The sequence below is a fragment of the Protopterus annectens genome, chromosome 14.part0, assembly GCF_019279795.1.
Source record: "Protopterus annectens isolate FY-2018-M chromosome 14.part0, PAN1.0, whole genome shotgun sequence".
Taxonomy (NCBI): domain Eukaryota; kingdom Metazoa; phylum Chordata; order Ceratodontiformes; family Protopteridae; genus Protopterus; species Protopterus annectens.
This window is the reverse complement of record NC_056748.1, coordinates 407832908-407850623: the sequence shown is the minus strand read 5'-3', so window position 1 is coordinate 407850623 and position 17716 is coordinate 407832908. Positions and strand designations below refer to the sequence as shown.

The 17716-nt window shown below is 37.1% G+C and overlaps 1 protein-coding gene across 1 annotated transcript in view; it reads left to right on the top strand.

Annotated features, from left to right (window-relative positions):
- The window catches only part of DOCK1 (dedicator of cytokinesis 1), a gene marked incomplete in the record, with an annotated part of 4741214 nt that overhangs the window by 1013084 nt on the left and 3710414 nt on the right, over positions 1 to 17716 (top strand). Inside the window, 2 exon segments of the mRNA XM_044056178.1 lie at positions 7505 to 7603; positions 7897 to 7969. Of these exon segments, the coding sequence (XP_043912113.1) occupies positions 7505 to 7603; positions 7897 to 7969 (172 nt within the window).

Below are 17716 nucleotides of genomic sequence, written 5' to 3'. Positions count from 1 at the left end.
ACATTTCACCATACCCTGCAGGGTAATCCTGCAAGAGATCTACTTACAATTAAATCCTTAAAAGAAAGAAGACAGTCCCTATAAAAGTAAATGTTGGAGTACCTTATACCTGGATATATCACAAAGATCTACGGGTACACTAAATATACTTTACTAGTCAATGAAATAAGCCATAATATTTTGTAGTATTGCAAATAATACTCTTATTATGAGAGATGGAACAGTTTCAGGTCAGAAGATGACTTTAATAATATCCACAGCACAAGCAAAGCTACATACATTTTCATTAAAATGTGTTATGTTAACAATATAATATATAAAGTCACTAATAACCATAACAAGGTTTTGGTCATACACAAAGTGGATACATAAAAATGCAATGAATTTCATCCACCACAAGCTTCAAAACAGGCAAAGTGAATAACTTATAAAGAAGATTGTAATGTATACTTAAAACAACTGAATCAAAAGCTAAGCAGGGCATGACTGAAGTCTGTGTAGGTACATTTGTCGTAAAATAAAGCCTTTGATCAATTAAGGTTAACAGCAGACTAAAACTATACTATACACAATACAGTATATGCCACATGGAAAGACTGATGCAGTGGTGGCAGAACTGTATGCATTACACTGGACTCCAACAGAGAAGTGAGGAATGAGAGAGAGGAAGAAACTATCAATTTACCACATAGAGACTATGCCCTCATTCTTACTTACAGATCATATGCAACTACTACATTTTGCACGTACCCTGCAGTCTCTCTCTCTTCCTGGGATGACAGGATGACTTCTTGCTCTGTAAGTCTAATTTACTGGATATTCTGATGCACTTCACTGTTATTTTCTGTTCAAAAACTTTGTCTCCTCAAACTTACAAGAACAGTACTTCCTTTCATCACACAGTCATACTTTTTTTTTAATAAGTAAATATGATGTCAATGCTGCATATGGGCTCAGTGCAGGTCTTTCTTACTCAACCTGGTGGATTTTTCTGAAAAGGTCATCAAAGCAATGGAAGAAGGCAAAATGTACACATCACATATCTTGACTTGGCCACAGCTTGACACAATTTTCCACTCCGGTATAATAGAAAAGTGTACTCGCCCTCCCTGATTATTACCTACCTTTTATAGTACAGTCAAACAAACTTACTAAAACTTGCCATTAACTACTTCATCCTATGCTTCCTATGCAACCTCCAAAGCTTCTTCTATACTCTGCTCCCTGAAATTCTTATGTAATCTATTAAGTTTCTGCTACTCTGCATACAAAATCTTACATTTACTCAACTCTCTTTTTAAAGCAAAACATACAGCTTATTCTACTTTAACATTCTCCTTTTTGTTTATAGCACTGTTTTATCAGTCAACAATATACATGTATGTAGCTTGCATATTTTACCTACCAGAACTACCAATTGGACAAATTCTGCACAAGGACTCCCCACAGACAAACTTGGAAAGTAGATGCCCTGTCCTTCATCTGGGAAAGCCTCTCAGTTTATGCCTTTCCCCCTCTACCTCTCCTCTCAAAAGTTCTACTAAAGATCAAACAGGACAAACCAAGGATAATACTCATTGCACCAGACTGGCCACGCTAACACTGGTCCCCCCTCTTGCACAGTATGTCACTGCTGGAACCATGGCACCTGCCTCAGACCCCTTCCCTGCTGTCCCAGCAGGAGGGCCAGATTCTGTGCCCCCAGCTTAAAACCCTGAACCTTGCAGCCTGGCTTAATTACCTGAGCTCTCCAATACCATCCCTCAGTAAGCAAGTGCTGGATGTCATTCTGGAGACAAGGAGGCCTCATACTAGAAAATCCTATGCTGAAAAGTGGAAAAGATATTTTTGTTGGAACCAAACTTAGGGGATGGGCACAACTTACCGCATATTCTTCAATACTTAACAGAGATGCTTCACAAGGGCCTTTCCTTCTCTTCTATTAAAATTCATGCCTCAGCCATTTCACACATTTTAATACTGAGCCACCCCTCTTCTCTCACCCCCCCGCTGAAACAATTACTCAAAGGGGCCAAAAATGTAAGACCACCCAGGAGATCCCCTACTCCAGCCTGGGACCTTAACTTTGTATTGGAAAACCTCACTCTACCTACTTTGGAGCCAGCTGCAACTGCAGAGTTGAAATTCCTTTCTTGGAAAACAGCCTTCCTTCTAGCCATCACTTCAGCAAGAATAGTGTCTGAATTACAGGCCTTCAGTGCAGTGGAGCCCTTAATCATCTTCCATGCGGACAGGGTGTCCCTCAGGACCAATCCTTCCTTTATGCCCAAGGTGGTATCCAGTATGGCCCTTAATCAGTCCATTCATTTGCCAACCTTCTTTTCTAATCCAGAGAACAAAGGAGAATGAATACTGCACTCTTTGGACATGCACAGACAACTTAGATTTTTTTTTGGACAGGACTAAGCCTCTCAGGAAAACTGAACAGCTGCTAGTTGCTTTTGCTGCAGGGGCAGAGGGGAAGGCCATTTCAAAGCAAACCATTTCTAAGTGGATAGGCCATTGCATTCATTTCTGCTATAAGCACAATGGAAAACCGACCCCACAGGGGATAAAATCACATTCCACCAGGGCAGCATCTACTTCATCCTTTCTCAGAGGTGTTCCTACCAGGGACATCCTAGAAGCTGCTACCTGGAGTTCTGTACGTACCTTCACCAAGCATTACCACTTAACAATTTTTTCTAAATCCAGAGCTGGTTTTGCCACTGCAGTCTTGCAGGGCCTAATAGTTGGTCCTAATGCTTTCTAATTGCCTCCTCCCTTCCTTAGTTTTGGGAATCTACCCAAATGTAATGACTGCAACAGTGAAACACAAAGAACATAGTACAGTTGTGTACACTTACCATAAATGTAGATTTTAGAGTGTATTCACTGTTGCAGTCCTGGTTACCCTCCCTCCAGTCCCTGACTTCTATTGGCTATACCTCTTTTCTTGTTTACTGTATTTAAGCTTTCTGGTGTATTTGCTTTTTGTTGGAGGTGTAACCTTGTATATAATTGCTTCCCATTATGGGGGCACCTGACATCTGGGGCAAGAAAATCTGATGTAATAGCATCCGCTGCATGCTTTATACCCCTGACTACCTGACATCATGGAAGAGGAGACAGCAACCAACGCAGGACCCAAGACTTTGATAATCAGGCTGCCTGAGCTCTACCTGCAAGCAGATAACCCAAATGTAATGACTACAATAGTGAATACTCTCGAACACCTACATTTATGGTAAGTGTACGCAACTGTACTTTATCTATGCAGGCATTATCTGAGTAATTCTTTCTATATGTCCATGTTTCAATGATGTGTAGGTATCAGGATGCTAATTTAAAAATTCCCACAAGTTTTAAGCTGTGACTTGTATTTATTTTAAAGACTGTCTACTGTGAGCTCTGATTTAATTAACTATTGATGTATGGAAATTTGTGGAACTGTTCAAATAAGCACAAAAATCTCCTTTTTTTAAAACAAAATATTGCTTTTTATCTTAAATGTTGAATTGGAAAGCTGTATCTGCTCGTACTGTGTGTGTAGTGCTTATTTTGTAGCATAGTTGTATGCTTATATTTCAGCTACACATTATTCTATTTTTATGTTGCATATGCTTTTTTATTGATTTTATATGTCTTTGTTTGGAGGATTTTGTTCTTACTGGGAATGGCTCAGAAGTGTTTTTCCAAGTTGTGCCATTCCAGGAAAGAAATGTAAATAAAACAGTTTCCAAATCAACATCTTTTTGCTTATCATGTAGTCAGCACATATATTCTGTTTGTGTAAATTTATGCAGGTGTTCACTACACTCTTAGATTCATAGGTATACATATGATATATACTGTTATACATCTGTGTGTGTTTGTGTTATGATATATATATATATATATATATATATATATATATATATATATGTATATAATACACACACATAGCTAGCTATACATAAATATATGTATTGTGTAACCATTTGTCAAAAACAATAGTTGATGGTTTCACATACATTTTTTAATCCCTTGGATTCATATTTTGCTCAGTGTTATGTTTGTCATCAAATCTCCATTTTTTATGGCTGTTAATGTTTTTTCAAATATTTTAGTTTTTATTATTATTTTAAACTGTCTGTTAACCTGTAAAACACAGGATTGTCATCTGGTGCTTTATTTCATTAACACAATCAAAGGGTATTTGTTTTCTATTGCCTTCATTTCCCTCTTTGGGAATTAAGGCTTCTGTACTGAAGAGAACTTAAAGCAACTCTGCACATAAGAATAATCCCACCTACATCACTGTATACCAACAATAATTGTTGTTCTATGTAAGGAAGGTAGGAAGCTATAGCATTTACTATTTCAGGCCACAATGAAAATGAAGGTAAGGAAGGATAAATTAGATGATGTGTTATAGTCTACTGCTATAGTTAGTGTTTCACGGATTTAGTGTTGTGGGATACATTCTTCCCCATAACTATATCACATTATACCAATGGCCCTGAATTTAGTAATCAGCTATTTGTTTCATTCAATAGGAGCTCAAAGTTTTACCTGGTACCCTACTCTTGCTTGAGTGTTAACTGGAAAAGGTTTTAACTAGTAATATTAAAGCTGCCAATATTGAACTACTAATGATTGCCATTTCTCATGGAAACTTGATGCTTATCCTGTTGTATGTACTTGCGCACTGACACTGAGTCAGCTTGTGGTCATCTCTTTTCCCATTAGTTGTGCAGTCTTGGAACTTTTTTTAAACATTATGTATGTATCCATGTATGTATTTATGAATACTGGTTGACCAGAACAAAGGATTGATCTCACTGGACCATTTTCAGGCTCAGTTTAGGGACGCGCACAAGGAAGTGATTGAAGTCCAAGTTATAGCAATCAATAATATGGCTTTAAGCTCACTTATTAAAAGAATTGTGTAAAATTGTTTAGGAAGAATTACAGCAACAGTTCCAAGTAATTTACAAATAGCAATTATCAAACAAAGAACATCTGATTTGTACAAATTACATTGGTTATACAATAGGGAAAATAAAGTTTAGATTTTTATTAAATGAGCTGAGAATGTTTTAGTAAAAAGATAAAGATCCTGGTTGATTATGTACAGTACATAAAACAGGAAGAAAGATTAGAAGACAGAAGAGGGGGTAATGGGGCAACACGTAAGTTGGGCAGAGCATAGGAAGAATGTTATTTAAGTAAGGGAGTGTAAAGTTGAAAACTCAGTTTGGTAAATTGGGGGAGGGGTTGGTGAAATACAGAAAACGTTTTATGAGGCTTCAGCTAGCTGCAAGTGTATTGACTTTTGTTTTATCCTGATGATCTTTCGTTTAATTGAAAATTAGGGAACTCTGGGTCTTCCTGTCAATAAGCAGGCTGTATAAATGGCTGTTACAATACATTTCCTTTTGCTGTGGCAACTGTAATCAAGAGCTATATGGCACAGTTAGGATAGTTCTAAAGTAGGAGCAGCATAAGCAGCATGTTTTAGTAATGATTCTGCTTTAAGTTGTTGTATAAATTATAGGGCATACTGTTTTAAATAACCTTTGAGAGGTAACAGGCTAAGTTGAGGTTATCCTGCACATGAGGCTGTAACTCTCCAGTATCCAGGTGTTATAATTTACTGTTAATTTGACCTTTGTTGAGGAAGACAGTAAAGCTGTGCAAGGTACTTGCATAATAAACAGCCTCCCTCCATTCACGTAAGTCCTTGTAACTGCCTTGTTAGAATGTTTTGCATTTACTGTTTGCAATGACTAAGTTATATTGTTTGATCTGTACCAAACCTGTGAAAGCTACAAAGGTCTCAAACAGCAGAACGCAGATGTTAACAAAGCTGTGTCTGTATAACGGCAACATTACACAGATTAAGACTGACAGAACACTGACACAAGATCAGCACCGTCTCTCTTAGGGGGTAGTAGCGCAGGCTGAAATATCTGGTCAAGAAAATGGCAAAACAAAATTAAGTAAACTCATATGTTATGCTTCACTGTTGCAGAGAATGTTTCCTGAAATTCTAGTGTACATCTTTCTGAAAGAGCCCTACATTCATTCAAATTAACATTCCATTCTACCTAGTAAAAGGAAATACTGTAACAGTTTAGATTTAATCACTAAAATAAATAATGTATATAATGGTAAATTTATTTTTCAAGATAAGGCAATAGTTTAAAGCTGTTTTTTTTTTGTGAGGGCAAGCAAACCTATAAGAATTTCTTTGTGTACCACCTGTTTAGATTAGAAGGCTTAAACTGTTTTTGAGTAGCTGTCTCACAAGTGGGTACAGTTGCACATTCTTGATAGTAATTATCTTTGTGAAAATGTGCACAAAACAGGGTGTTCTTTATTAGCATATGCTGCAGTCGCGAATGTACTCCATAGGACAGAGTTTGTTGAAAGAAGTGAATTGGTGAATGTCATATGATGCTTTTCTAAGTGCTCAGCCTCTAGCCTTCTAGAAGGGATATAATTACCATTTTCAAATTGACTTAAAATGAAGCAGATAAAATAAGTAGTTTTAAAATTTAACCATAGCAACACCTAGACAACACTTGGTAATGGGCTTTTCTTCCAGGATAAAGATGCTCACTTACACCCCCTCTTATCCTTCCCCCATGTCATGTCAAACACTTAATCCCTTTAACACCTCTTATCTTGCTGCTGATTCTCACATATATTATCACATAATTCCTACTATATACTTTAAGCTAAACTTGTTTATCTCTGCTAAACCTTCACAGATGCATACAACCTGTCAGTATTCACTACCGCCTTCCTCTACACTGCCCATTGTACTTTACATGTACTACCTTCTCTACTCTGTAAAAGTTACATATGTAACTTGTTTATTTCCACTATTTCCACTAATCTCCACAATATGTACACTAACCCCCTCTTTAACCTGTTTTTACATTGCCTTTCTCATCTGTACTGATAGTCACAAGTCGATTGCTGTAAAAAAAATCTTTCAAATGACAGCTTTCTTACTTTAATTTTGTACTAATTTTCAATGGATTTACCTCTAAAGAAAATCTAAACCAATTGTTTTATAGTTCTGTACTCCCTTTTCTTTCTAATTATGTTCCCCAGAATGTCTTTCCAATGCATCTATTGTATATGTATAATAGTCATACTTTATATACATTGTAGGTTTTACACATTGTATTATATTGCTTGTATAAATGTTTTTGTTTAAAAAACTGTTTAATTGCTTATTTTAATAGAGCTTTTCTCCCTGGACCTCCTTTGAAAAGAGTATTGCTTGTCAGCCCAGTCAGTCTATCCTGGTGAACAAATGCTAAATAAAAATAAATAAAACTCGCCACCATAAAAATGTTGCCTTCAGGAAGGGTGACCTCCAATGTTTGTCTTATTAAATGAACTCATTTTGTTGAAGTGAAATTTATTGATTGAGGTTTTGTTAATATCAATATTTTATTTTTGTACTCCTAAATTGATTTAATATCTGATTTTATTTCAATTAAAGGGTGTCATTTATGCTGGAGCTGGAGATGAAGGTATTTCTGAGTACAGATCTGTGATATATTATCAAGTAAAGCAGCCACGGTGGTTTGAAACTGTTAAGGTAAATATTTTTGTTAAAATTTGTATGTTACAGTCTGTAGATCATTCATGAAACTGCTAATAAAATTTACTTTATACATTGATTGCTTGTCTGTAACAGAGACATAGATTTGCAGAGGTCATTGTATGAAAAGTGTGACCTTGCAACTCTGAGATTTGCAATTATTTTTTTTCCTGTCTACTATTAATTTTTAGTACATTTATTCAATTAGGAAAGTTAGTTAAGATTATATTACATTTTGTTTTAACAAGTAATGTGAGACATGGTTGCGTAACATCACTTTAATGTTTTAGGTAGCAATTCCAATTGAAGAAGTAAATCGAAGTCATTTAAGATTCACATTTCGTCATCGTTCATCTCAGGAGTGTAAGTAATAAACTCTTGTCTTTCAAACAGCTTTAGCTTTTATCTGTCTGCAGAACTGTGGCTGTTAAATTTTGTGGCAGTCACTGTGCTGTATTGTGGTCCTGTAGATTAACAGTAGTTGTTTGAAGTGCACTCTCTTTGAATGCGTTTTATTTGAAATAAGTTAGTTAAGTAAAATTCAGTTAGAATTTGAATGGAACTGCGGTATGTTTTGCAGGATTGTTTTATACTAGAGGTAAGTCAGTACTCAATTATCCAGTATTGTGTGATTTTGAGTTAGTATTTTTATGTTGGTAGGGGGTGTGGGGGTGGTACAGGTAAACTTGATCATGTAAAAACTACTTGTTTTCTGTGAAGTGATTTAGTTTGATAGATTTGCTGTCCAATAAGTCTGCAATGACCAAAATGCACTTCGATGGATTGCCACAAACTTGTTACTGTATACATCATCTTCAACTGCCACAGAACAGTATGTTGGACTGTATGATAGTCTGTTGGTATAATTATATTAGGTGTTCTGTAAAGAATCACAGAATTGGTGTGACAATGTGCATTTGTTTAAATTTAAGAAGAATGTGGTATAGTAGTACTACCTTCTGTAAAAACATATATTCATGCTTTAAGATATAGTACCCAATTTGTTATATGTTCAGGTACCTTGCCACTTCGCTTTGCTCATTACTTCTCAGTAAAGTCTGGTGCCCCTGAAAATATGTTAATTATTGTAGGTATTATTGTAAAGTAGGAATTTCACATGGAATGTTAGGCCTTGAGTGTGGCACACCGGTGCAGTCAAAGTGATTAATACTATTGTCTTGCAGTGCTTGTGTAGCTCAGTCCATTGTAATTGTTTAAGGGCAACCAGGAGATATATTCTGACTGGAGGGTTATCTTGTTAAAGAATGCATCCAGTTTCTTAATATATATTGAGTGTAGGTTAGAAAGAGTGGGGGCTGCAAAAAAAGTGATAGGAAAACTCTGGATGAAGCTATGCTTTTCCTAGCAGATTGATAGATATGGACTAGCTCGATGAAGTGCACTGTTTTTTTTGAGTGGCTTGAAGAATATGATGCTCAGGTTTTATGTTTTCATATATAGTAACTATGATGTTATGAGGTAGTGCCATCTGTGCTAGGGAGAGTAGGGCAGTACATGTGTACGTATGCCAGCAAGCTGGAGTTTTGTAAATAATTTTATTTGACTGTCATACTGATTTGTACAGATGTTCGAGTTAAAAATATATTTGTAAAGTTACTTGTGTTAAAAATGCATCAACAGTAGGTCTTGCTAGACAGAAAGAATGTATGCATGTATATTAATTATTGTTGTAACTGATCAAATGTGTGTGTTTATCAGAGAACCCTAGAAGGGTGGGAAGTTTGACATTGTGTTGTAGCTTTCAGATGCTACCACAAATCTTAGAGCTCTTTGTATGTATTGTACCAGAGTCGGGTGACCAGATGTGATGTCATCCTCTAACCAGCATCTGGTTTCTTTTGAACACTTGCAACAGCACTTTGGAACCTGACAGGAAATATTTCTTACAGGATGCATATCTCATACATCCACACAGACAAAGGCAGACATCACCTGGCTTTTGCAGTGGTAAGACACTCATCAGCTTGCCTTGCTTTTGTAAGTAGTCAAGGAACAGTGCTTCTTTAGGCAGTGAGGGACGTTTAGTGAGAATAGTTTAATATTGTTTTCTGCATCTGTGAGAAACTATCCAACTGTATTTTTTATATATCTGTGGTTGAAACTCTGTTGCTTATTGTATTCAGTATTCTTCTGTTTTCTGTTTGATTATTTATCATAAATATTTTAATCCCTTTCTTTGTGGCTGGTCCTTTAAAGAATCCTTTTAATATCTTGAGAGTACTTAAGCTTGTTTTAGTGACACTGTGGCTGCTCCTGAAAGTCTTACTGCTTTGGTCACACACTCATTTTATTCATATTAATTTTACACAGTATAGTTGGGTACACTTTGTAAGAGGTAGCTGACTGACAGTGTGATTACCTCAGAGTCTGGGCAGAAAGGAGCACACCTAGTAAATATGTGCCAACTTTTCCAAGGTGTGTGTGTGTGTGTCCATGTCTGTGTAAAACTCAAATATCCAAGGGTATGTGGCAGCTACTGGGAACAAGGACACAGAGCTCCAGAGTGGTCAGTGTGGGCCTGGAGAGAGAGAGAATCCAGCCCCAGGTATGGAGTGTAGTCTGTGTGCTCTTAAGGAAAATTGTGCTTGATGCAGAGAGCTGCATCTGAAAATACTGCATGAATCCATCTTTGCTCTTAGTGACCATCCCTCATGGGATTCGGTGGTGAGGATAGAGTCTCCTTGATTGCTGGCCCAGAGTAGGGACCTGTTGCTTCTTGGTGGCAGCTTGGTGGGATATTAATTGAACTTCAGTAGCCTGTAAGCAGTTGTCACTGAAGGTGTGTGTTCTCATAGCAGCCACAGTGTAAATGTACAGAGTTTCATTTTAACAACAGTTTTATTTATTTTTGTTAATTTAGTCAGGGAAAACAGGCAAGGACTTCAGCAGATGGTTATAGCAAGCTGACAAAGAACCAGTTGCTGAGGTGTGCAAAGCCAAAGGATTGGTGTATGCCAATCTGACTATAGAGGAAAATATTTCAGCCTTGGTCACAACTGCTGCATGGACAAGCAACCTGGAAGACAAACCAGTCTTATGATGAGGATGTTCAGTCTTCAGAAACAAGACAGTTCACCTTTTCCTCCAAGGACTTAAAAATATGTCTGGAATTAGAGACTTCAGCTCAAGTTGTTTTTTTTTTTTTTTTTTGTCTGTGTGTGTGTGTGTGTATTATGATGCATCTGTGCCAAATCCTGACTCATTTTCTACTGAGCGGGTAGTGTGGGAACCACAGAGTCAAGTGAACGGATGTGGTGTTTTGTAGCCAGCATTGAAATTGCATTTAGATATTCATGACTAATGCGATAGAGGCACTCAGCACTTTAATAGACCTGACAAGAGACACTCCTCCAACTTCATCTTGCCTTGTTCTAGGGAACAGTAATTTTTCAGTCAGTCAGGAAAATATAGTGATATTAGTTAAATATTGTTTTTCTGTATCTGTCTGAATTTTTCCATCTGTGTTGTTTTTATATTTCCTGTAAACTGAAACTCATGTTTTTATTGTAAATAGATATTCAGTATTGTCATATTTATTTTTATGAAATATACCTAAACCTTTCATTGTGGCTGGTCTTTCAGAAAATATTTTGAGACAGTTGCATTTATTTAGCAGCACTGTAGCTTCACATTGCTGAAATTCTTGCTGTTTGGAAACACTACCATTTGTATAAGTATTAATTTTGCCAAGTATAATTGGTGCCTTGGTAAGAGCCTTAGAGTGTCTGGCTTTGGGGTGTTCTGGTAGCAGTTCCTACCTTATAGTATGGGTGGAGGTGGCATAGTGGGTAAATCTTGCCAGCCTTCCCGAGGGGTGTGTGTGTGTGAGAGAGATAAAATCAGATCTCCGTGTGCGTGTGTCAGTTACTTGGAACAGGGACAGAGAGCACTGATTACACACACAGGGTGGTGGATGACTTGGCTTGCAACACCCAGCTGAGGACGCAACTCTGAGGCAGTCAGTGTGGAGAGGATGTCCAGCCTCAGGACTTGGAGTATGCATTCTCTGTGTGCCCTTAAGGAAACTGTGTTTTGTGCAGAGCTGCATCTGAAAATACAATTTTTCTGTCAGTCAACATTCCCCACTGGTGTCTGTGATGAGGATTGTGGCTCCTTGACCACGAGTCCTGAGGAGGGATGTCCCAAGCCTCATTTCTGAGGCCATAAATGGATAATTTCTAACCTAATGAGCTATATTAAAAATACTGTAAGACTTCAGTTCCAGCAGTTTTTATTTAAGGATGTATCATGTCTATTGAATCTGTGGGAGATTAATTCAAGCCATGGACATTGGTCACATCCATACAGCATATCTTGAACTCATCTAAGCATTTGATACCATTCCTCATGTTAACCTAATTAATGCGCTAAATGTGCTTCAGACATATTTCTGTGTAGTTGGGTGGATAACCTATTTGTCAAAGGAACAATACCACAACAGTGGGAGTGGCAAGTACTTCATCAGAGATGTTAAAGGAGTCCCACAGAGATCCTTGCTAGGTCCTCTAGTATTCAGTATGTGCTTCTCTGATCTCCAAATGAAAAACCATGACATGATCTCTGATTATCCAGGTTTGAGGATGACTGTAAGTTGGATCCTGAAATCCTCGTCTGTCATATTGAAGCTGGTGCAAAGAAAATGGGCTAAAACTAAATGCTAAAAAGTACAATATTGTTCCGTTTGGTAAACAGTCCCTCAGCCTAGCTGACAACACCTCACTCCAAAATGAAAATGATGCGAGAGACATTCAGTCAGAAGACCTTCAAATGGAGGGCAAAAAATTCACTAAGACTAATTAGCCATGATGAATCGAATAAGGCAAAGCTTCCCAACTAGTCCTTTATTATTTGGATTGACTTAAAGGGAGTCATTACGAGGTTAATAAAAGTTATGAAAAATAGCAGAGGAGAAATTTGAAGTACTGAATGTTCCAGTACATTACATTATGCAGTAGTCATTATAGTTGGAAAATGTCAAGTTTGCAATACTTTTACTAGAACTACAGTCCTGCAGTGAATACCTGAGATTAAGTATAGAGAAAGGTAAGGGTACAAGTTGGGAATATTTATTTTGTTATGGTAAAGTTTTGAGTATTTAGTATGGATCTGAAAAAGCAACACTAAAGTGGATGGTAATTGAATAAAATTGAGAAGTAAATAGGTGGAGAAATTTTGAGATCTCATAGATAAGTGTATTTAATGAATATGGTGATTTTAGGCATGAGTAGCTATGTAGCAGCTGTGTATGAAGTTCTGATCAATGTGGAATTTGACTTGAGTACATCTTTTATGTGGCATCAAACTTAAATCCATTTAGGAAAGGAATTATTTTTAGAAGGTGAAGGATGGAAGATTGGCAAATTAATCCTCCAGTCCATTTTATATCACTGCATGAATATATGTTCATTAGTTTTATGTTGATGTAATTAGCAAAATTTGACAAAGAAAATGTTAAAAAGAAAATATATATGGTTGTGACAGTGGGTTAAATGGAACAATAAAATGGTGGGAAATGTGTTGACTACTATTCCAGGTTTTCAAGAGGTCACAATTTTGAAGAGTGAGCCAAGAGGATAGGAAAATGAAAAAAATGATGGTATCATCTGACAATGGAACAATGACATGAGATAGGGTATAACTCCAGTTTGTGAAGGAAGAAAAGTAAGGGTGTGAATAACAATGCAAAGAGTATCAGAATATGCCATGATAAGATTAGAATGACTTTGGAAAAAAAAAACTATTTAAAAATGGAGTAGTATATCAGAAAGTGCAGAAATGGTTGTGCAACTAAGTAATGAGGAGAAACTTTCTTAATGTAAACTATGTTGGAAGTCAAATATTTTGGCTTCATAGAATTTTACAAAGGGAAGATGTACAGAGGAAAGGATGATGTGTAAGAAATTTTACAGTAAAATATAAGATGCTGTTCAAAAATACAGAAGATGCAAATGAATTTACTAAGCAAGAAATGTTTGTCAGTGTGAAGATTGAAAAAAGTGGGTAGTATTTTATTTTATAGTTGTGGAGATTTTCTTTTGCATTACCTTTCTTTCTTTAAGTATTCAAATTTTATGAAATGATACATGTAGTTAAATGTTAAATTTAAGAAAAATGTAATTATTATGTTGCATTCTTTTTTTTTAATTTCTGCAAGTCTTTTGGGTTTCTATACCATGACTGGAATTGGACCCCATTCCTAAGCCAATGTACGATTAAAGTTCATGAAATTAGTATTGTTTCAGTCTTTGATGTCAGCCAAAAGTGCTCTTCGTAGCACCTGCAGTGCGCCTAATAATGACAACAACTGAAATTCATATGGAGTTACATGTATTGGTAACATATCTAAATATGATTGTAGATTCTTTTTTTAAGACCCGTTGCTCCTACTACTAATGGAACTGTCTGTTTATCTTCCACATTACTCTTGTTGCTATGTGGAAATCCTGGTATTTTATGATTTTGTCTTTCTGTATGCAAGACGCTGTAGTCACTGGGTGTGGTGATTTCAATGAGCAATGCTACTTTTGTCTTCATTTCGTAGACCACTATATCCGGTTTTCTAGCATCTGTCTTTTGAACTGTTGGTAATGGATGATCCCATGTGATACAAACTTCATCATTTTCTCTGATGATTTGTGGCTGATGTTTCCAGCGTTTTTCAGTCACTTCAGTATTATGTTTGCACAGTCCAACAGTTCTGCCACATTATTATGCCTTTCAGTATACAGTCGTCCTGCCATTAGTATGTCACAGACAGCAATGAGGTGTGCAACTGTTTCCATTTCAGTTTTAAAAACCAACATTTGTCTGTTTCTCCCTCATATTCAATGGTATTTGTAAACCAGCGTGTACATTCTCTTCATTACGTGCTGTGAGATGTTCGTGAAGTACCACCAACTCGGGACAAGGGACTTCATTTAATGTTTTGCCCTGATGGTCTTAAAGTACTTTTCTCATTGTATCTTTGCAGTTGTTATAAACCGGTTCAAGAGAGCTCTGCTGGCAGTTAAAAGGTGGATGTTTCATGCAGGCCCACAAAATGCCAAAAGCTTTGCTACCTTTTTAGAAAGAATATTATGTTATGAGCATTCCTTTAAATTATGTAAAGGAATCACTTGCTAAAGCAGTACATATATATATATATATATATATATATATATATATATATATATATATATATATGCCTCATGTGCAGGATAACCACAACTTAGCCTGTTTTACCTCTCAAAGGTTATTTAAAACAGTACTTGGTAAATGTATGCCTCTAGTAAGAGAAGTGGGGCATGGAGATTACTTCTCTTGCCATGTTACAGTTGAGGCAAAAGCTTCTGCTTCTTCTGGTACATGGGATGAGGAGAGGAAATCCCAGTATACCTGACCTCCAAATATGTTTGTTAAGTTGCCAGAAGAGATGGTAGGAAAATAAAATGAGTCGTGCTAGAGAGAGAACATATCCATGGTAATGAGGAATGAACTCTTCTTGTAGGGTCTCGATCTGTAGATGCTTGTGCTGTAGTACTGATTGATTGTGTGTTTTGTTTTTAATTTTCTCTGTGGTTGTGAGACCATGAAGGTAGCATATATAAATAAGGCGGGGTGCGGGGGGGGGGGGGGGGTTGTTGCCCTGTTGTCCCCCCTGCAAAAAAAAAAACATTTTTAGGATACATTTCTTGTGGAGAAGGTTTTCTCTGAAATGAGTTTTTAGTGAAAATGGGTTTGACTCGTTTGGATTCATGGAAATGAACATTAAATAAAATGACACATACCTGAGCAGAACGCATCTGACATATAAATGTCTTTATTCCCTGGAGGGTGTCTCAGCTGACTGTGGTGAAGTGTGAGTGTTATCCACATCCAAGATGATAGTGGATAGCACCCATTCAAAGCCTTAGAGGCAGGAAGTCCAAGAGGAGCAAATGTGTCTTTTCTGAGATAGTTTGAAGGATAACTCTTATCAAACTCCCCATAGAAATAGTCTCCATAGAAAAAGTTTATCTAATGCCATATAAATTATTGAAAAACGGAAGCAAGCAGTCTGAGAGGAGGTACAAGAAATGTTAAAACTGGGGTGTAATAGAAGAATCAAACTGTGATTAGAACAGATCCTATTGTGCTTCTTCCAAAACCAGATGTAATATCCAGCTTTGTAACAACTTCAGGAGACTCAACAGTGTCTTCAAATTCGAAAGCTACCTGATGCCCATGGTAGATGAGTTTAGAGTAGTTAGGGAGGGCGAGGGTTCTAACTGCTCTGCATCATACATAGGGGTATTGGCAGATCTCCTTAACTAAACGTTAATGAAAAAAGTACAGGAAATCCAAATCCCTTAGAGCTACATGCTCCAGGGACTTGAACCTCAGCACAGAAATAAATAGGGCATGCTGGAGGGACAGATTTCATATCCAAGAGGCTCCCCTCACTCTGGAACAAAATCCCAATCCATGTTAGGCAGAGCCCCTCACTGACCCTCTTCAAGAGAAATCTTGACAAGTGGATGGGAGATTATAAGTTTACCCCTGGGATCTCTTCTGTGTCCCTGCTTGACAGAGGTACAGTAAACTAACCTTAAAAGGGCTACCTTCTGTGACCTACTATACAGAGACACAGTCAACTAATCTAAAAGGGTGGTGAAAGTGAAACACACTCTGGCTAGGCTTATAAATGCCCTAGGGCAGATAGCCTAGTATCAACCTATAACCCTATGAATTCCCCACAGCAGGTAGGTTATTTCAATACACAGTCTCACCCTTTAAAACCTCTGTAGGGCTCCAGTATTGCTCCAAAATTGAATGGATCATGTACAAAATCGTCACCATTCTTCAGCTGAAGCCTATTTGGATTATACTGTTATCCATTTGGAAGACTGGATTTGCATCTTCCTGACATTCAAGCAGTATTGGATTGCTTAAGGCAGATTAGGCTGACGGTTATTGCTCCAGTGTGCTAAGTATAGATGACTGAGGTGAGATTTCTCAATTTTATAATGGGAGGGATTAGTCAAACCACAAAAAGAAAAAAGTAACTTTCAAGAAATGGCCAGTTCTCCAAATGAAAAAGGTAAGTGAGAGTATTTTGATTTTGTAAAGTGTTATAGGCAGTTAATCCCCAAGTTCACATCTTTTTATATTGCCTACAAATCTAACTAAAGAAAAGTTGTCAGAATAAGTCAGGTGGACATCAGAAGCTGAGGAAGTTTTACAGAAGATTGAAGCTCAGAACTAGTTCTTATTTCCCCTGACTTTTCCAAACCATTCATCATCATTACTGATTCTTCAGAGGTTGGCTGTGGGACAGTTTTGACAATAGGAAACTGGAGAACATCTCTTCTAGTAGCCAAGCTGAAAGAATAATCAAGGCAGACAGCAGCCATTCTGTGATATGTGATGATAATGTCTAACCATTAATGGGATTCGGGATCCTTACATAATTACCTTTTGGGAAGAGAATTCACTGGAATTACAGATAATGCCCTGCTGCAATTGTTGCACCAGCTTGTCAAGGTTCAGCAGATATTTCATTGGGCTTCAATCTGGGGATTCAAATGGGGAGATGAGGTGGTGGGGAGGCCTTATCTGTAATAGGCAGTGTTTGTTCCACTGGTATATAAAGCCTGATAAAGGCATTAAACAAGTAAAAAGAAATTTTACAGAGAGCAAGTATTATATGGAAAATAGATAAAACATCTGGTGGGGGAAATGCAGCTATTACATGAGGGAGATTGTGATTAGTTTGGAAATAGGGATTTTTTTTCTTTTAGCCAATGTAATATGAAGCAAGGTAATTGATTTCAGATGTAAAAGTGTGTCATTTTAAGGCCAGGGCTAAAGAAGTATTGCAGACATTGTTGGAAGGAGCAGCCAAAGACGTTTGATGAATACTTGTGGAAGCAGACTATAACAGAGGCCAAAGTAGTAATTTCTGAGACGGGAGAAGATTTATGGAGACTGCAAAAACCTGTGGAGTCCTGTTGACAGAGACGGTCATTTGATTAACCTAAGACTGTTGGGCAAAACTTTAATTTTGGGCTGCTTTAAAATCTTGAGGTATATTTGGGAACCACCAGTGTCAGGAATGTTTTATTTAATTTT